This window comes from Rhodnius prolixus, unplaced genomic scaffold (assembly GCF_049639745.1).
Source record: "Rhodnius prolixus isolate KJV_2025 unplaced genomic scaffold, Rpr scaffold_3, whole genome shotgun sequence".
NCBI classification, from domain to species: domain Eukaryota; kingdom Metazoa; phylum Arthropoda; class Insecta; order Hemiptera; family Reduviidae; genus Rhodnius; species Rhodnius prolixus.
Genome location: NW_027411603.1, coordinates 2,458,698 through 2,473,057, shown reverse-complemented (window position 1 = coordinate 2,473,057; position 14,360 = coordinate 2,458,698). Strand labels below are relative to the sequence as shown.

At 34.1% G+C, this 14,360-nt stretch overlaps 2 protein-coding genes across 6 annotated transcripts in view; both read left to right on the top strand.

The window, feature by feature from the left end:
- The window catches only part of LOC141452121 (uncharacterized), a 43,027-nt gene extending 35,672 nt beyond the window's left edge, over window positions 1-7,355 (top strand). The window contains exons 1-6 of one of the 3 annotated variants that reach the window (XM_074123986.1): window positions 933-2,286; window positions 2,680-4,704; window positions 4,804-4,990; window positions 5,825-6,093; window positions 6,206-6,360; window positions 6,603-7,351. In XM_074123986.1, coding sequence (XP_073980087.1) covers window positions 2,271-2,286; window positions 2,680-4,704; window positions 4,804-4,990; window positions 5,825-6,093; window positions 6,206-6,360; window positions 6,603-6,773 — 2,823 coding nt within the window. In that variant the 5' untranslated portion in view covers window positions 933-2,270 and the 3' untranslated portion in view covers window positions 6,774-7,351. Of the gene's footprint in view, window positions 1-932; window positions 2,287-2,679; window positions 4,705-4,803; window positions 4,991-5,824; window positions 6,094-6,205; window positions 6,361-6,602 lie in introns of those variants that run through there. The other 2 variants (XM_074123987.1, XM_074123988.1) reach the window with 2 other exon arrangements.
- Window positions 7,356-9,761: 2,406 nt separating this feature from the next.
- Window positions 9,762-13,638, top strand: LOC141453680 (uncharacterized). 3 transcript variants are annotated; one of them, XM_074127162.1, is made up of 5 exons: window positions 9,769-9,814; window positions 9,912-10,020; window positions 11,408-11,575; window positions 11,715-11,881; window positions 12,535-13,638. In XM_074127162.1, the coding sequence occupies exons 3-5, from the start codon at window positions 11,419-11,421 to the stop codon at window positions 12,901-12,903; spliced, it is 693 nt and encodes a 230-aa protein (XP_073983263.1). In that variant the 5' UTR covers window positions 9,769-9,814; window positions 9,912-10,020; window positions 11,408-11,418; the 3' UTR covers window positions 12,904-13,638. The 3 variants fall into 3 exon arrangements, with proteins under 3 accessions (XP_073983262.1, XP_073983263.1, XP_073983261.1); XM_074127161.1 differs by having other exon boundaries at window positions 9,762-10,020; XM_074127160.1 differs by lacking the exons at window positions 9,769-9,814; window positions 9,912-10,020 and adding an exon at window positions 10,763-11,077.
- Window positions 13,639-14,360: the final 722 nt, after the last annotated feature.

Here is a 14,360-nt window from a genome sequence, read left to right as displayed (position 1 = left end):
TATTTGAATCAAAACGCTATTTATTTTACTACTATTCTAAAAGAGATGTAAAAGTAAAGTAGGTAAAGTAATCGCCTATTTTTTTCAGTCAGGGCTTAACTTCTAAAAATACCAATTAGGTATCGTAGACGTGGGCGGAAGTACATTCTTTAATATGAACAGCTGGGTATCACCCAGTTACAAAGCCACGTTCATAACCACTACGCGAACACCCGCCTCCGCCTTTATTCTAAAAGTTCTAACTCATAAATTTTCGTCAAACTGCGAACGTTTGTGTCACATTTTTATTCTTATCTTTAGCGGGAATCTACCCCAATCCTAATTCAGGAGAAGTACCCTCAATCGATTGTTTGGAGAAAATGTTTTTAGCAATACAACAGTGCTTGGGAGGGAAGGGATTAGCTATGCGGTTAGCATACTGGACTCCCACGCGGAGGTACCGGGTTCGAATCCAGCAGCTGACCCTTAGATTTTCTCTTCCTAGGAGCTTCTTACAGCTCACTGTCCGGTGATGGACAGTGTTGTCTGTAACGAGAGAACACTGTCCGGAGGCCGGCAGTGCACTGGAAAAAGCTCCGGGCGCATAAAAAAAAAAAAAATTCTTGGACATCTCTGTAGAAAGTTTAAAGGCTGAATAAGTTTAAAGTAGTCAATCTTTTCTTAATAATATCATGTGAGTGGTAAGCTAGTACAAGCGACAATAATGATACATTAGAGCAGTGATGGCGAACCTATGACACTGACCTGCGCAAGCTTTTTCACTGACCCACCAATTGCTAGGCAACCATTTGTTTTTTTACACGGGTTGATTTAGATTTTCTAATTGTTGTGGATAATTTATATTCTATCTGTATTTTTTTCAATCACGTATTGACACAAAAGCAATTTAAATGCTATCTAGGGAATCTAAAACGCAAATGACGACAAATGCTTTTGTAATATTTGAAATAAAGCAAAAGTGTTTACAAAATATCAAATAAAATGTATAATTTTACTCATATTTTGTTTGTTAAAAAAATCGACAACCCAAAGCAAATAACCATATTTCAGATTTTTCTTCAGATAAAACACACTTTTGTAAGGTTTTGTTCAGTTATGTTTGTAAAAAAGAGACTTCCATAGCCACTTGTTTCGTCCCGTTTTACCCGTTAAGCCAACTAAATTTTAAAGATGTTTAGTTTTGAAAATATTCAGTTTAAACATTTTTAAACTTAACTCTTGTGCCAAATGGACATTAGTGACCCAAGAGCTAGTACTAAAAAAAAAAAATGAACAAAATTTGATCCACGTCTCAAAAAGGTTCGACATTTCTGCTTTAGAGGAAAAATTGACCAACCCTCTCTTCACAAAGGATCTTCTTTGGCGTCTGCCTTAACAGAAAAGACGTAAAATAAGATAACAGAACTTTGGAATAACACTAAGTAGATTTAATCTAAAGTGCCACTTTTATTGTACTCGAGTACTGTTAGAGAGGGTTAAATCTTTGGCCAATATTTGGAATTTAAAGAAAACATCTCAACCAGAAGTAAATTCTTTGCTCAATATGAGTAGATGGTTAACCTTTTGAAATTTTTATTAACATGGCCGCTTAGATTTTCTGTAAACATCGTACATTGATTAATAGACATTGATTTCTACTTTTACTTTAATTATAATTCTATTAAAATTTATCTCAAGGCAGTTCTTGGAGGGGGCTTTCCAGTGTCATTTCAATGTTAAATACAGTTTAACAAATTTTATGATGTTGGTAAAAAAAAAAATAAGTAAACATAATTGGTTTGAAAGAAACGTAAGAAGACCATGTGAATTGTAGAAAGAGAAATCCGTGTGATTGTTCACACCAGGTTTTTGTTATTGTTCCCCATTTTTATAACTACACATACAATTGATCAAAAATAACAATATCGATTTTCAACAATCAGTGTTGCCACGCATGAAATTAAATCGGAAAAAGGAAAAATTCCCTTTTTTTAAAAAGTTTGAAGAATGAAAGCACAATGTTGAAAGCGTGTGTGTGTGCGTATGGTAACGACCTGAATTCACTCAACAGGTTATTTGTTTGTTTGTCTTGTATGTTATGTGTTGAACTAAGCATGAACTTTACATTACTTAGATATGAGTATCACATACACATAATGCATGTTCTATATCGTACACATTGTGAGAGTCTATACAATGCCGCATAAACATAACCTAGATTTTTTTTTTTTTTTGCAAGTGTATTCTAAGTGCAATAAGTGAAATTTTGATTCCGCTTTCACCCTCATTCAATGGAGCGAAGTATTGGTAATTCTTAAAACTAATAGTTTAAATATGAGTGTGTTACAAAGAGACATTATGAGTACTGCTTATTTTTACATATTTTAAATGAGATTGCATTGTTTTTGGTAGATTCTTTAGAGAAATGTTTGGAATTTTTGGAACAAAACTTTTTCTTCTAAGCACTTCCATGCATACAAATATTATAAAGTATTATTGTTTGTTTATTCCCTTCGTAATGGGGCCGATCAATCTTTTTTTCTAAATGCTGATTGTCTCCTTTAATTTTGGGGAATCCATTGCAGTATTTTTAAAAAAAAGACTGTACCCCAACACTCATAAGACACAAAACTAAAAAAGATCTCCAGTACATAGCATAGAAAATCATCAAACCAGGTTAATTTTTTCTTTCTATTGCAGGAAGAAGATTTGGAGGTTACCGTATAGTCCCGAAAAGCTGTAAAGATGTCTCGACTTTTGGAAAATCTAGTGGTATTTGTATGTTCAATTATGAGTGTTCCAAGAAAAATGGCACAGTTATCGGATCCTGCATGGATGGATTCCTTTTCGGCGCTTGTTGTCGGCTACCACCAGGCGCCAACTTTGTAGCCATCGACATACCAGATCGTCCGAGCACCTACAAAACCACCACATCGCTTAAACCGGAGCATTTGAATGTGGACTCCACGACGGCCACCATTCACGGAGTAGCCGATACGGTTCTCTTACATGAGAATGGTACCATCGCAAATGAAGCGTCCAGGCCTGAGGATTTCGAGTTCAATTCCAAACCGGAGCTATATGTGGCCACTGATGTTACCACCTCTTTGCCGACAAGATATGCGACAAATTCACAGAAATCAACAACCTGGAAAGTGACTACGGAGAATTGGTTGACTACAAAACATCACCGGCCTTGGACAACACTTGCTGATGATAATTTGGTAGAAGTGCCAACACTGTCTGCTGGAAGCGAGCAGGATGCAGATTCGATCAATCACATCCTTTCGATATTGGATGATAACAATACCCCAATTGCGGAACCCAAACCTCAGTTCCCTGGGGAATCTTCAACTACGCCTACCTTATCCACTTGGGTGTCCGTTGATTCCAAGCTCACCACTTCTCCGTATAACCCAACTACGCCAGCTTATACTCAGTCGCATAAAACCACACTTTATACAAAGCCCAGCACGAACGTTCATGTAACATTGTTTCATACCACAGAATCGCAAAAACAAACCTATTCCACTCCCAAACCGTACACCACACCTGTGCGCATTAGTACCCATAAACCGCAGATACATCACTCTACATCAAGACCTTCAACTACTATCGCATCGTATCACCCGACAACATCACAGCAGCAAACCAGTCATTACAAACCACTAAAACCGCAATCTGCAACGCAAAAACCACTGCATTCCTATACGAAGAAACCCACCACTGTTGTACAGATACAGTACACAACGCACAAGAAACCGGTATACCCTGCTACTAAGAAACCCTCTACAACTACCCAATACGTACAAGGTCCTGGCTTCCAGGTGAGCATTTCACCAAAACCGTCAAGCACGAGTCCTGAACCACCTCCAACAGTGATCGTACTAGGACCGGTGAACAATACTAAGAAGCCGGTCAGTCCACCCATTGGCACGATAATCACCGTTAATCCTGAGGGTAATGTGGTGACGTACAAACCGGCACCGCCTCATTCATCATATGCCACTGTGAAACCAGTCTACCACATTCCGGTCTATACGACGTTGAAGCCTGAGATAAGTACCCACGGAGTATCTGGGTCACATCCTTATCGACCCATTTACACTACGCCCACTGAAGTGATCAAAGATGGAATAACCAATTCCACGGAATTATTCGCATTTCCACCAGTCAGAGATCCAAATGTCAATCTGTCCATCACACAACCAGAGCCGGAAGTGATCAATTGGATGACGCAGTCCACATTGAACGAAGAAGAAACAACTCCGCCTTTAGTGGAAGATCAAAATTTAGACAACAAGGTGCACAAATTTGTGGAGAAAATTGTACAAAGTTTACAGGGTAATTTTGAGGATTTAGAGCAAGTCTTGATTGAAGGTGAATCCACGCAGAATGTTACAGTGAATTCTGTCGCGACACAGCAACCACCGGTAAAACGTCCGACTACAACGAAGAAGCCGACAAGGCGGCCAACAAAGAAGCCAGCATCATCTCTGTATACGACTACAGCAAAACCTTCGAGTCGACCTAAACCTACGCTTCCGTTGATAACGAGGCCTCCACCTAGGCCTTCAACGTCCAGCACCCAGCGTCCAGTGCCTACCAAGCGACCATCACCACAAGTTCCATCTACGACTTTTTTTTTAGAACATACTGAGCACAGCACCTCCAGCGAGCCTCCGCCCTATTCTACGACCACACAAGACGTGGACTATAAAAATGGTATGTATGCTCGATGTTTGTTAACCCAAAATTTTTGGGTATTTGCATTTTTTTTTTATTTCAACTTTAATCAGAATTTATTTTATGCGCATGACGCAGAATGCGGCGTGAGGCCATTAATGAAAAACGGAAGGATTGTCGGCGGAAAGGGCGCAACATTCGGCGAATGGCCTTGGCAAGTGCTAGTTCGTGAGGCAACCTGGTTGGGTCTGTTCACCAAAAATAAATGCGGAGGAGTTCTGATTACCAATCGTTACGTCATTACAGCAGCACATTGTCAACCTGGGTAAGCTAAACTCCCCATAATTCTATTAGAAACTTAAACCCTAGGATGGGCACAATACCAGGGTTTTCATTTAAAGTAATTACCACCGTATTGGTGATTATCTTCGTCGTTGCACGTGTTTTTTTTTTAAATTTCTCACCGGTTTCAGAGAATTTGGATTTTCATCCACCACCAAGAGGTTAAAACAACCAATTGGTGAAGAGAATTTGACTTCCAAAGTCAAGAAGTCCAAAGTGCACTTAGTGACTAATTGAGGGAGAGGTTATGGTGTATGATTAAATAGTGTGTTACTTAAAATCTTAATGAACAGCGAAACATTTTCGTAAAAATAGTATTCTAATTATAAACTAAATATAATCGTTAAATTTATTTTATTATTTTTAAAAAGTATTACGTCGATTAGCTAAGTGGTTAGCGTACACTTGATTCCAACGCGGAGATCCCTGTTTCGAAACCAGCAGCTGGCCCTTAGGTTTTCTCTTCTTAGAAGCTTCTTACTCACACTGTCCGCTTTAAAATAATATTTAAAAAAATGAAGAAGCTCTTATACATATTAAGCCTTCCTTATTCTGTCAGCAAATATACGAGTAGTTTAGGATAAAACCATAGTGAAAATAAAATTCTCTTCTCGAAACTGATGAAACTGACCTCTGTTGATGGATGAAAATTTGAAATCGATCAGAAATAAAAAAAAATAAAAAAAATGTAAAATCAAGGAGACAATTGAATGATATTTCATTGCGGAACCATCCGCATTTTCAAATAATTCATTTTTTTCCTGCATTTAATTAAAACTAAAACTTAATTATTTGTTTTTTTTTCGGTAAACAATAGCAGGTTTCTCGCGTCACTAATAGCAGTTTTTGGCGATTTCGACATCAGCGGCGAAGTGGAATCGAAAAGATCGGTGAGTCGTAACGTACGACGAGTAATTGTACACAGACATTATGATGCGGCCACTTTTGAAAATGATATAGCACTGCTGGAACTGGACACTCCAGTCGAATACGATCAACACATAGTTCCTATCTGCATGCCAGAGGATGACGAAGATTTCACTGGGAAAGTGGCCACTGTTTCCGGTTGGGGACGTCTAAAATATGGTTAGTTTGGATTTGTATCAATTTTTAATTGCCTTTGACCTGAACTTTGACTACAATCTAGTAAAAAAAAAAAGCACTAATGCCCCCAAAAAAATCAAAACTATTTTCTTAGGAGGTGGAGTTCCGAGCATATTGCAGGAGGTTCAAGTACCGATCATGGAGAACAATGTCTGCCAAGAGATGTTCCACACAGCCGGGCATTCGAAGACGATACTTCAAAGCTTCATCTGTGCAGGTTACGCAAATGGACAACGAGATTCTTGTGAGGTAGTTATGATTCAAATCTTCTTTTAAATCTCTCTTGCGTGCAGTTCTTAAGCAAAAATTTCTTTCTTTCGCTGTACCTCTGGAGAGCAGGGATGCATCTATTAGGAGAGGACCACTAAAATCTGTCCACAAACCTATACTTCTTATTTTGTTCCGTAATTCTCTTCCATGGGCCCCAACATTCAATACTCTCATTTAGAATCCAGGGGACTTTCAACTAAAAGCCATTTTTTTTCTTTCAGGGTGACAGCGGAGGGCCTTTGATGATAGAACGACCAGATGGCCGTTGGGTTCTAGCCGGTACAGTGTCCCATGGTATCAAATGTGCAGCACCTTATCTACCCGGAGTCTACATGCGAACCACCTACTATAAACCATGGCTCCAGACCATCACGGGAGTTAGAAATTTATAATGGAATTTATAATTGTAAAACAAAACAAAAATTAAAAAATCTGATAAAAAGTAATCAGTACAAAGAAGAAGAAATTCATTACATAAAAACGTACTGATGAAAACGCTAAAAAATGACGGGGATAAGTAATTACGGGTATAAAAATCGACGAGGTATTAAAAACATAAAATAAATGATTATTTAATTAAATGTATAATTAAAAGATTACAATTACAAAAAAAAAAAATATGAAGAAAAGATATACAAAAAACTTCGGACTGTATTACAAAAAAAAAAAAAAAAAAGTTAGTACAAAAAACTTTGTACTAACTACTTTGTATTATATTGTGATATTTATTTTAAAAACAGTTACGTATTTTATATTAATTATTGATGTAAATATATGAGTATAAAAAAATTGATGAAAAGATAAAATATAAATTTAAATGAAAATTGTCAAATTTAGTGTAAGAAGGACTGTTTTTTTGTTTTTGATTTTAATTTTTTGTAATTATAGTTATAAATTAATCGTACTTCAAAACATTACTTTGTAGAAGTAATAAACAAATGTATTCTTTAGAAGAAGAAACATTTAGCATCTATTTTGTAAAGTCTTATTTATTTATATTTCTATTTATAATTTATTTATTTAAATTATTTGCAAAATGTAATATATTAAACTCTCTTTTTTTTTTTGTAATATAGTATTTATTTAATATTGATGGAAAAATCATCAATATAAATTTTTTTTTTAAATATTTGTGTATAAATTTATAAATACAAAAAATTACATTCCAAAGTTGTCCTATACTTTTTTTTTGTTCTTAACTTTGTAGATATTTTATTTGTAAATAAAGGTTTTATATTTGTGTCTTAATTTTAGAGCGGATTTTTTTTATTTCTTTGAAAAATTCATTGTGCATTGTATAGAGCTATACAATTTTTATCTGACGTCTACCATTTTGAAAAATCTTGTTAGGATGGTCTTACTGTTAGAGTGATAACCTTCCTATAGGTTGCAGCGACTATTCGCAATGGTCCAGCGTTTTCTTTTTACGTTTTGGAAATCTTAAAACGGATATTATGGTTGAAAATCGATGTTAATATCGACTCTAGTAAGAGCTTCTTACAGTTCACTATCAAGTGATGGACAGAGTTATCTGTTAACGAGAAAACACTGTCCGGAAGCCAGCAGGGGACTGAAAAGAATCTTCAGGCGCCAATGACCTCAAATGTTGTCTCACCATCAAAAAAAATAATAGTACAAATTATAATAATAAACCATAAACGAAATATGGTAAATTAAAAAAATATTAGTACAGTAAAACGACACTTGAGTTCGCAACTTGTCTAACATGTCCAGTATTAGTTCAGACAATAACCACTAGGCTAAAGAAATGTTGGTTCTTCAAGTCGCCACGTGGTAGCAGCAAATAATGGCATCTAAACTTAAGCACCATGAAATAAATTGGAAAAGTTTCCAAAGAAAAAAGCTTCAATAAGCTTTTAAAATGTTAGAAATAAATTAATAAAATAGGAAAATCAGTATAGAATCATTATCTTTCTATAATTTAAAAAAATTAAGTTTCTAAAAATAATTTTGTGTTGAAGTTACATTTAAATTGTAATTTAAAAGATTTACTTTAGTTAAGAAACATGTTTAAAGAGATTACGGTTCTTGAATTTTAAAAATAAACTTTTTATGAATATCTAACGAAATTATTTCATTTAAAAACTTTGAATTTTTAAAAATAATGCAGAATTGCCTTTTTACCTAATCAGATATCAAGGTTAAAAATTGTTTGTTTTGAAAAATTAATAAAAAAAGATTATATATGTTTATATCCTTCAACAAGGACTTCATTCCTAATCAAGGTGAACCGAGCAAGTAACATTAGGATTGCAGCTTGATATTGTATTTTTATACTACTGAAATTATTTTTTGCTAAGTTTTATATAAAATTTTATCTGTAGACAATGATTGGATATAAAGACACTATTAGTATAGGTGAAAGTTCCGCCAGCTTTTCAGAATTTACTTAAACTTTTTTGTTGCAGAAAAAAAGCTATCCATAAAAATTATGGGGTAATCTTAAAGGTAAATGAACTATATCATGAAATTGATGAGCAGATTCCCAAGAAAATTCAAAAAGATAAATCTATGCATAAAACGAAGCACTTCCGTTCTATCGATTTTACTCAATCCTAGATTTTCCAGCAAGGCTATAAAAAAAAGTAAAGTAATTGCCTATTTTTTCAGGCAGTCTCTACGTCCAACTACCTAATTAGGTGCCTTGGACAGAGGCGACTAGCAAACAATACTTTACTGTAAATTTCTTTTATTAACCATTAAATAGAATCCAAGGCGTAAGACCGGGAATCGAACCCACTAACCAAAAATACAACTTAGCTTTGGGGGTCACGCCTCTTAACCGCTCGGCTACCGTGTCTGGATTCACCAGGTTGATACTTGAAGATCAATATTATCTGAATAATTTTCGTTGCACATGTTGGTACTTTTCCGTTAGCCGGGCGCAAATTTCGCCAATTGTGAACCAAACGCGAGCCAAGTCAACGGAAAACGTTCAACTATAAACAAATATTAATGAATTGTAAAGAAAACAGTTTTACCCAATACTGTTTTTCGCTTGCGCCCGGCTAACGAAAAAGTACCCACATTTTTTTGTAAGTTATTTCGACTAAAGATGGAGAACGGTTAGGTTCCCTTAAAGCGTCATTTCGACATAACGTGCGATAATATAATCTAGATTATGTTACTAGGTATTATTAAAAAATTCAGAGTTTTGAAAATTGCACAATAGAACTTCGAGAATTATAATAAACCGAAATTCTGTGAATATATTGCTTCTATGAATCTCCTTTGGTTATCATTAGACACTTAAAGTGACGATCAGCGTTAAGAATCTATCTTTATTTAGGTTAATTCTCCCCACTATAGAAGCTTTTAATGTTACGTAATCCCCACTATAGATATTTTTTTAAAATTTCAAGGTTAGACAACTGCAGCTTCATTAGAAAGAACCGCTATTGTGTACACAAAGGTAGATTCTGTTGTGAGAATAACATTTGAAGTGTATTATGTCGGAGAGATTTTTTTTAAATTAAAATCTAGTTATTTTATTTTTTGTTTTGGATTAGTCTCTGGTGCATTGGAAAAGATTAAATGGTATTGAAGTTGTTTTAATAGAACTCCAGGTTTGGAACTACTTTGTGAAAAGATTAGTTTTAAGGCAATCAAAATAAAAAGGTAGGTCTATAAAATGCATTAGTGTTTTATTTTCATTTTATTTGGTCTCATAATTTGGTACAGACTGATTAAATATTGATCATTAGTAAGTCTAACCTACTACGTAGTTAGATATTTCTCATGAATTGAGATAAAACTTTTTCGTTTTTTTTTGTTTTCGTTCAAATCTACATATTTGAGTTTATCACAAAATTACGTACTAAAATAGACTCTAATCTTTTATAAAATGTTGGTGTTTTGTTTTGATTAGAAGATAACCTAATTATTATGAAATAGATAATAACCCGGCATATTTAGTCTATAAAAAAAGTCAATTTTTCATTTTCTTTTTGTCGTACTTTTGGTAACGAAAGAGGTATTGCAATAGTGCAGTTTTAGGATTTCTAAATTTTCAATGGAAATGCACCTCTTAAGTAAAAAAATAACCTCATGACTTTCTCCTGATAGTAATATTATAAAATTATTTGGTACGCAAATGTGTATTTTAAAAAAAAATCTCAATTCTATTAATATTGAACTGCTATCACATTGTTGAGTCTGAAGTGTAGGCATTTAATTAAAATTGTGGCGTTTAGAAGATAATTTTTGACGATCTCCATATGCATTATCATAAACAAATATCTTTTTTTGTTCGTTTTTCTCATTAAAAAAAGTGCCACTTTAAAGACTCGTTATTCAGTTTATTGCGTTTTAGACGACAGCGTTTTTTTTTTACTTATTAAGCAACTGTTTGTAGTGGAATCTTCATCTTCGCTCATGTCTTCAAAGAGACTTCTTTTTCTTTTTTCCTATTTATGTTTTGATTTGATTTGAATGTGTACTCTCTCTTCAGTGGTTGAAATGAAAGGAGTTATGCTACACACTACAGAAAAGACTAATATAATAAACAGGTTTAAATGTTAACCACTTTGTAGCCACATATTTAAGTCAAACTTTGCAACATTTGGGGAGCAAAGAATGGAACAACTGGAGTACCAGAAGAAGTGCTTTAGCACACACAGATTTCCAACACCCAACCAATTGGTTATGGACGAGGACAAATCACCTAATAAACAAAGTAATTAGTTGCGAGATGTTGCACATAGTCAAAGATTTTACGTCAAATAACATGAACCAATTGTACAACCATTAGATGAAAACTGAAGAAGCCTTTATTATTACCTCGTATAACCTCAACAGAATGTTACCCTACGAATGGCAATGTAGTATGTCTTCTTACGTCTATAACAGAATTGGCTATCTTACTCTTGTAAGATAGTTTGATTTTTGAAAGAAAGTCATGTATATGCCACGCTAGAGTTTTTATTATACTTTATTATTTCGTAACTTTAATTTTTATTAATCATTACAAAAGATTCTAAAGAATACTGTTTTTTAAATTTTTCAGACTGGTCTGAAATGTCTCCTAAAGCCTTACATTTGGGCAGATATGTAGCCTCCAGAAATGGTGTCACTTTGAGATATACCATACAGACTGTCACGCCAGAACTTTCAGAAGATGTAATCGATCACATGAAATATTATCTACAGCGGGAACCATTAATATCACATGATAGTAAGTATGTGTAAGTAGTGCGGTGCTAATGTCAACGTAATGCATCGTCGTTTTAGAATCTCTGTTTCTGATTTATTTATCTTTTAACTTCTTCTTCTTTTTAGTGGAAATAATGTTGGTTCTTTCTTTATTTTTTTAGATTTATTAGGCGACCCATCTTCGTATAAGAGCTACAAAACGCTGTGGAGAAAAGCGATTTCCAATGGTGTATCCTTGGTTGCTCTGGAAGAAACCCAAACCGGCAGTCCCAAAGTTATTGGTGCCAATGTTATCTATGTGGCTGAGAAGGACCAAGTCGATGATACGGTAATCGTGGTTTTATTCTCAGAATTTTATTATTTTTGTTTACTTTGTTTATTTAAGATTGTTGGAGGGTCCGATATATTCACTTACGCCATACATGAGCTTTTATTGTGCAAGAAAAATGTGCTCTAAATGGATAGAATTCAGGCTTGAGTTGGTTTGTAGTTCTATTAAGGAACATTCAAATAGCTATGTGAAATTAAGAGCAGATTTTGTTTTGGATTTAATAAATTATTACAACAACGGCATGTCTAAAATTTACAATTATATTGATGAAAGTTTTAAAATTGAGATCTTTTCCATTAGAATATATTGAGACATCACTCAGAATATAACTCAAATGCTGTTATTTAGCATTTACACGTAATTAGTACAAATAGCAAAATCTATTTATTTTATTTATTTATTATTTTTTTAATTAAACGCGTAACAACCAATTAATTCGTCGTTTTCTTTCTGGCGACCCCCATTCTGATCCTGCCTAGAACTTCTATAGAATATGAGTGGTTACTCTCCTAAAAATGAGTAACGCCCCTAAAAGTTTAAAAACCAACAGACATCTCGCTTAATACATATTCTACTAGTTATTAAATGGTTGGTTACCTTAAGAAACAAAAAAAATGTTCATGTGATAATTTACAAATACGTTGTTACAGAAATATGAAGGAAAGATTTTCAACCATGTTATGAACGCTTTTAAGGAGATAACGAATCGTGGTAAAATCTACGAGAAATACGGCATAAACCGATACCTGGCAGCGCACGGCCTGACCGTTCATCCAGAATACCATGGTTGCGATATTGGCTATCGTTTGTTGCAATGCAGAAAACCATTGTGCAAAGAGCTTGGCATCACAGCCACTGGTACAGTGTTCACGGCCAAAGTGTCCCAACATCTTGCCTCGAAAGTTGGATTTGAAGTCTTATCCGTGGAAGATTATCAGTCGTTTGAGGTGGATGGTGAGAAATCTTATGAGGACGTCGAGGGTGATATTAGATTTATGGGACTGAAGTATAATAAGTGATAAATCATTCATTTACAATTTTCTCTTTGTAAATAGAAATGTATTTTTGTACTCTTTTTATAACGCCTTTGTTTCAACAAATAGCTTTCAGTTACTTTGTAATTGTCAGAGCTCCCTGGTGACCAAACCTTACAATTGTGCGGACATGCGCAGTTAATCCATTAATTTTTTTTGTTTATATATACTTCATGAAGGTTATGAATTTACTCAATGCAATTTTAAAGGTCGATTCACTTTGTGAAGACAATCCTTCAGCTGACCTTATTCTACACTCAAATTACAATTCGGTTAACCTTCAGAACTTGACCATTCTCGCCAATAAATACATTCATATTAATAGTTACTTTCTTTGCTACATCCACAACATAGCGCTGCTTGCGTTACAAACGCAATTAGTTGCTAGGTAACCGAAAATTGTTTGTTGGAAAATGTTAAATCACCTGCCTTTTTAATTATATAAAACACTGTGAATATTGAAGTCAATTATTTGTGCCAAGTTTTTGTTTTATAATTTTTTATTTGGTATTTTAAGGAAAATGTATGATTCTTGTTTAAACATTGTTTGTACTAGCACAACCAAGTAGCTTCCATTATTGTTCTCCTGGAAACATGGTCTTTTTAGTTTCGCTGGAAAGATCCCTTGTTTTCTTTTAACAATTCTAGTAAAATAAATCTATTTAGATATATATAAATTGTATTCTAGCTTCTAAAATTAAAAGACAAATTTATTTACTATGTTTTGAAATAGTTTTTGTTCCTGAAAGATCAAAAATAGAATTCAGATTCATACTCAAAATAATATTTTTTAAAAATGAGGTTGTGAACAATCTCCGACTATATAAAAGATTACTCTATTTATTATAATTAATCTCATTATTCAATAATTTGATGAGAGTTTCAGTGAGAGGCGGCCGTATGTGTTTAAAAAATCTAGGGACTCCAATGACGGGTCCAAGACCTATAAGCAGCATTGTAACGTGCTTGTTTTTATCTGGGTAAACTGTAACCATTTAATTATATCATGAAAACTACTCCTAGCCAACTTATTCGATTAACTTACCTGTATCTTGGTCATCAAATCCAAATTATGTAGCAACTTGCTGCCATGTAAAGGAACTCGGTTTTTTATTTTTCCTGTCAGAAATACATACGGATCTGTTTTTGGAAATCTGTAAATTTTCCATGAGCAATTTTTAAATGGTAGAAAAGCGAGTTTATGTTATTGTAATAACTTCGATCAGAGTACGAGGAAAGAACATTTTGTTAAAGTTATTCGGTAAATTTACGTTTTCGATTAAAACTATGATCTCTCTTTCGTGGACAAAAAATATAATAATAATTTTCATTTCCTATCTAACTATAACTAACGTAAAACAAATAACAGTGCAGTGATATGATTGTCCAGAAGAGAGCACTAAGTCTGACAGACATTGTTCTTTAATAGAGTCCAATGTAAT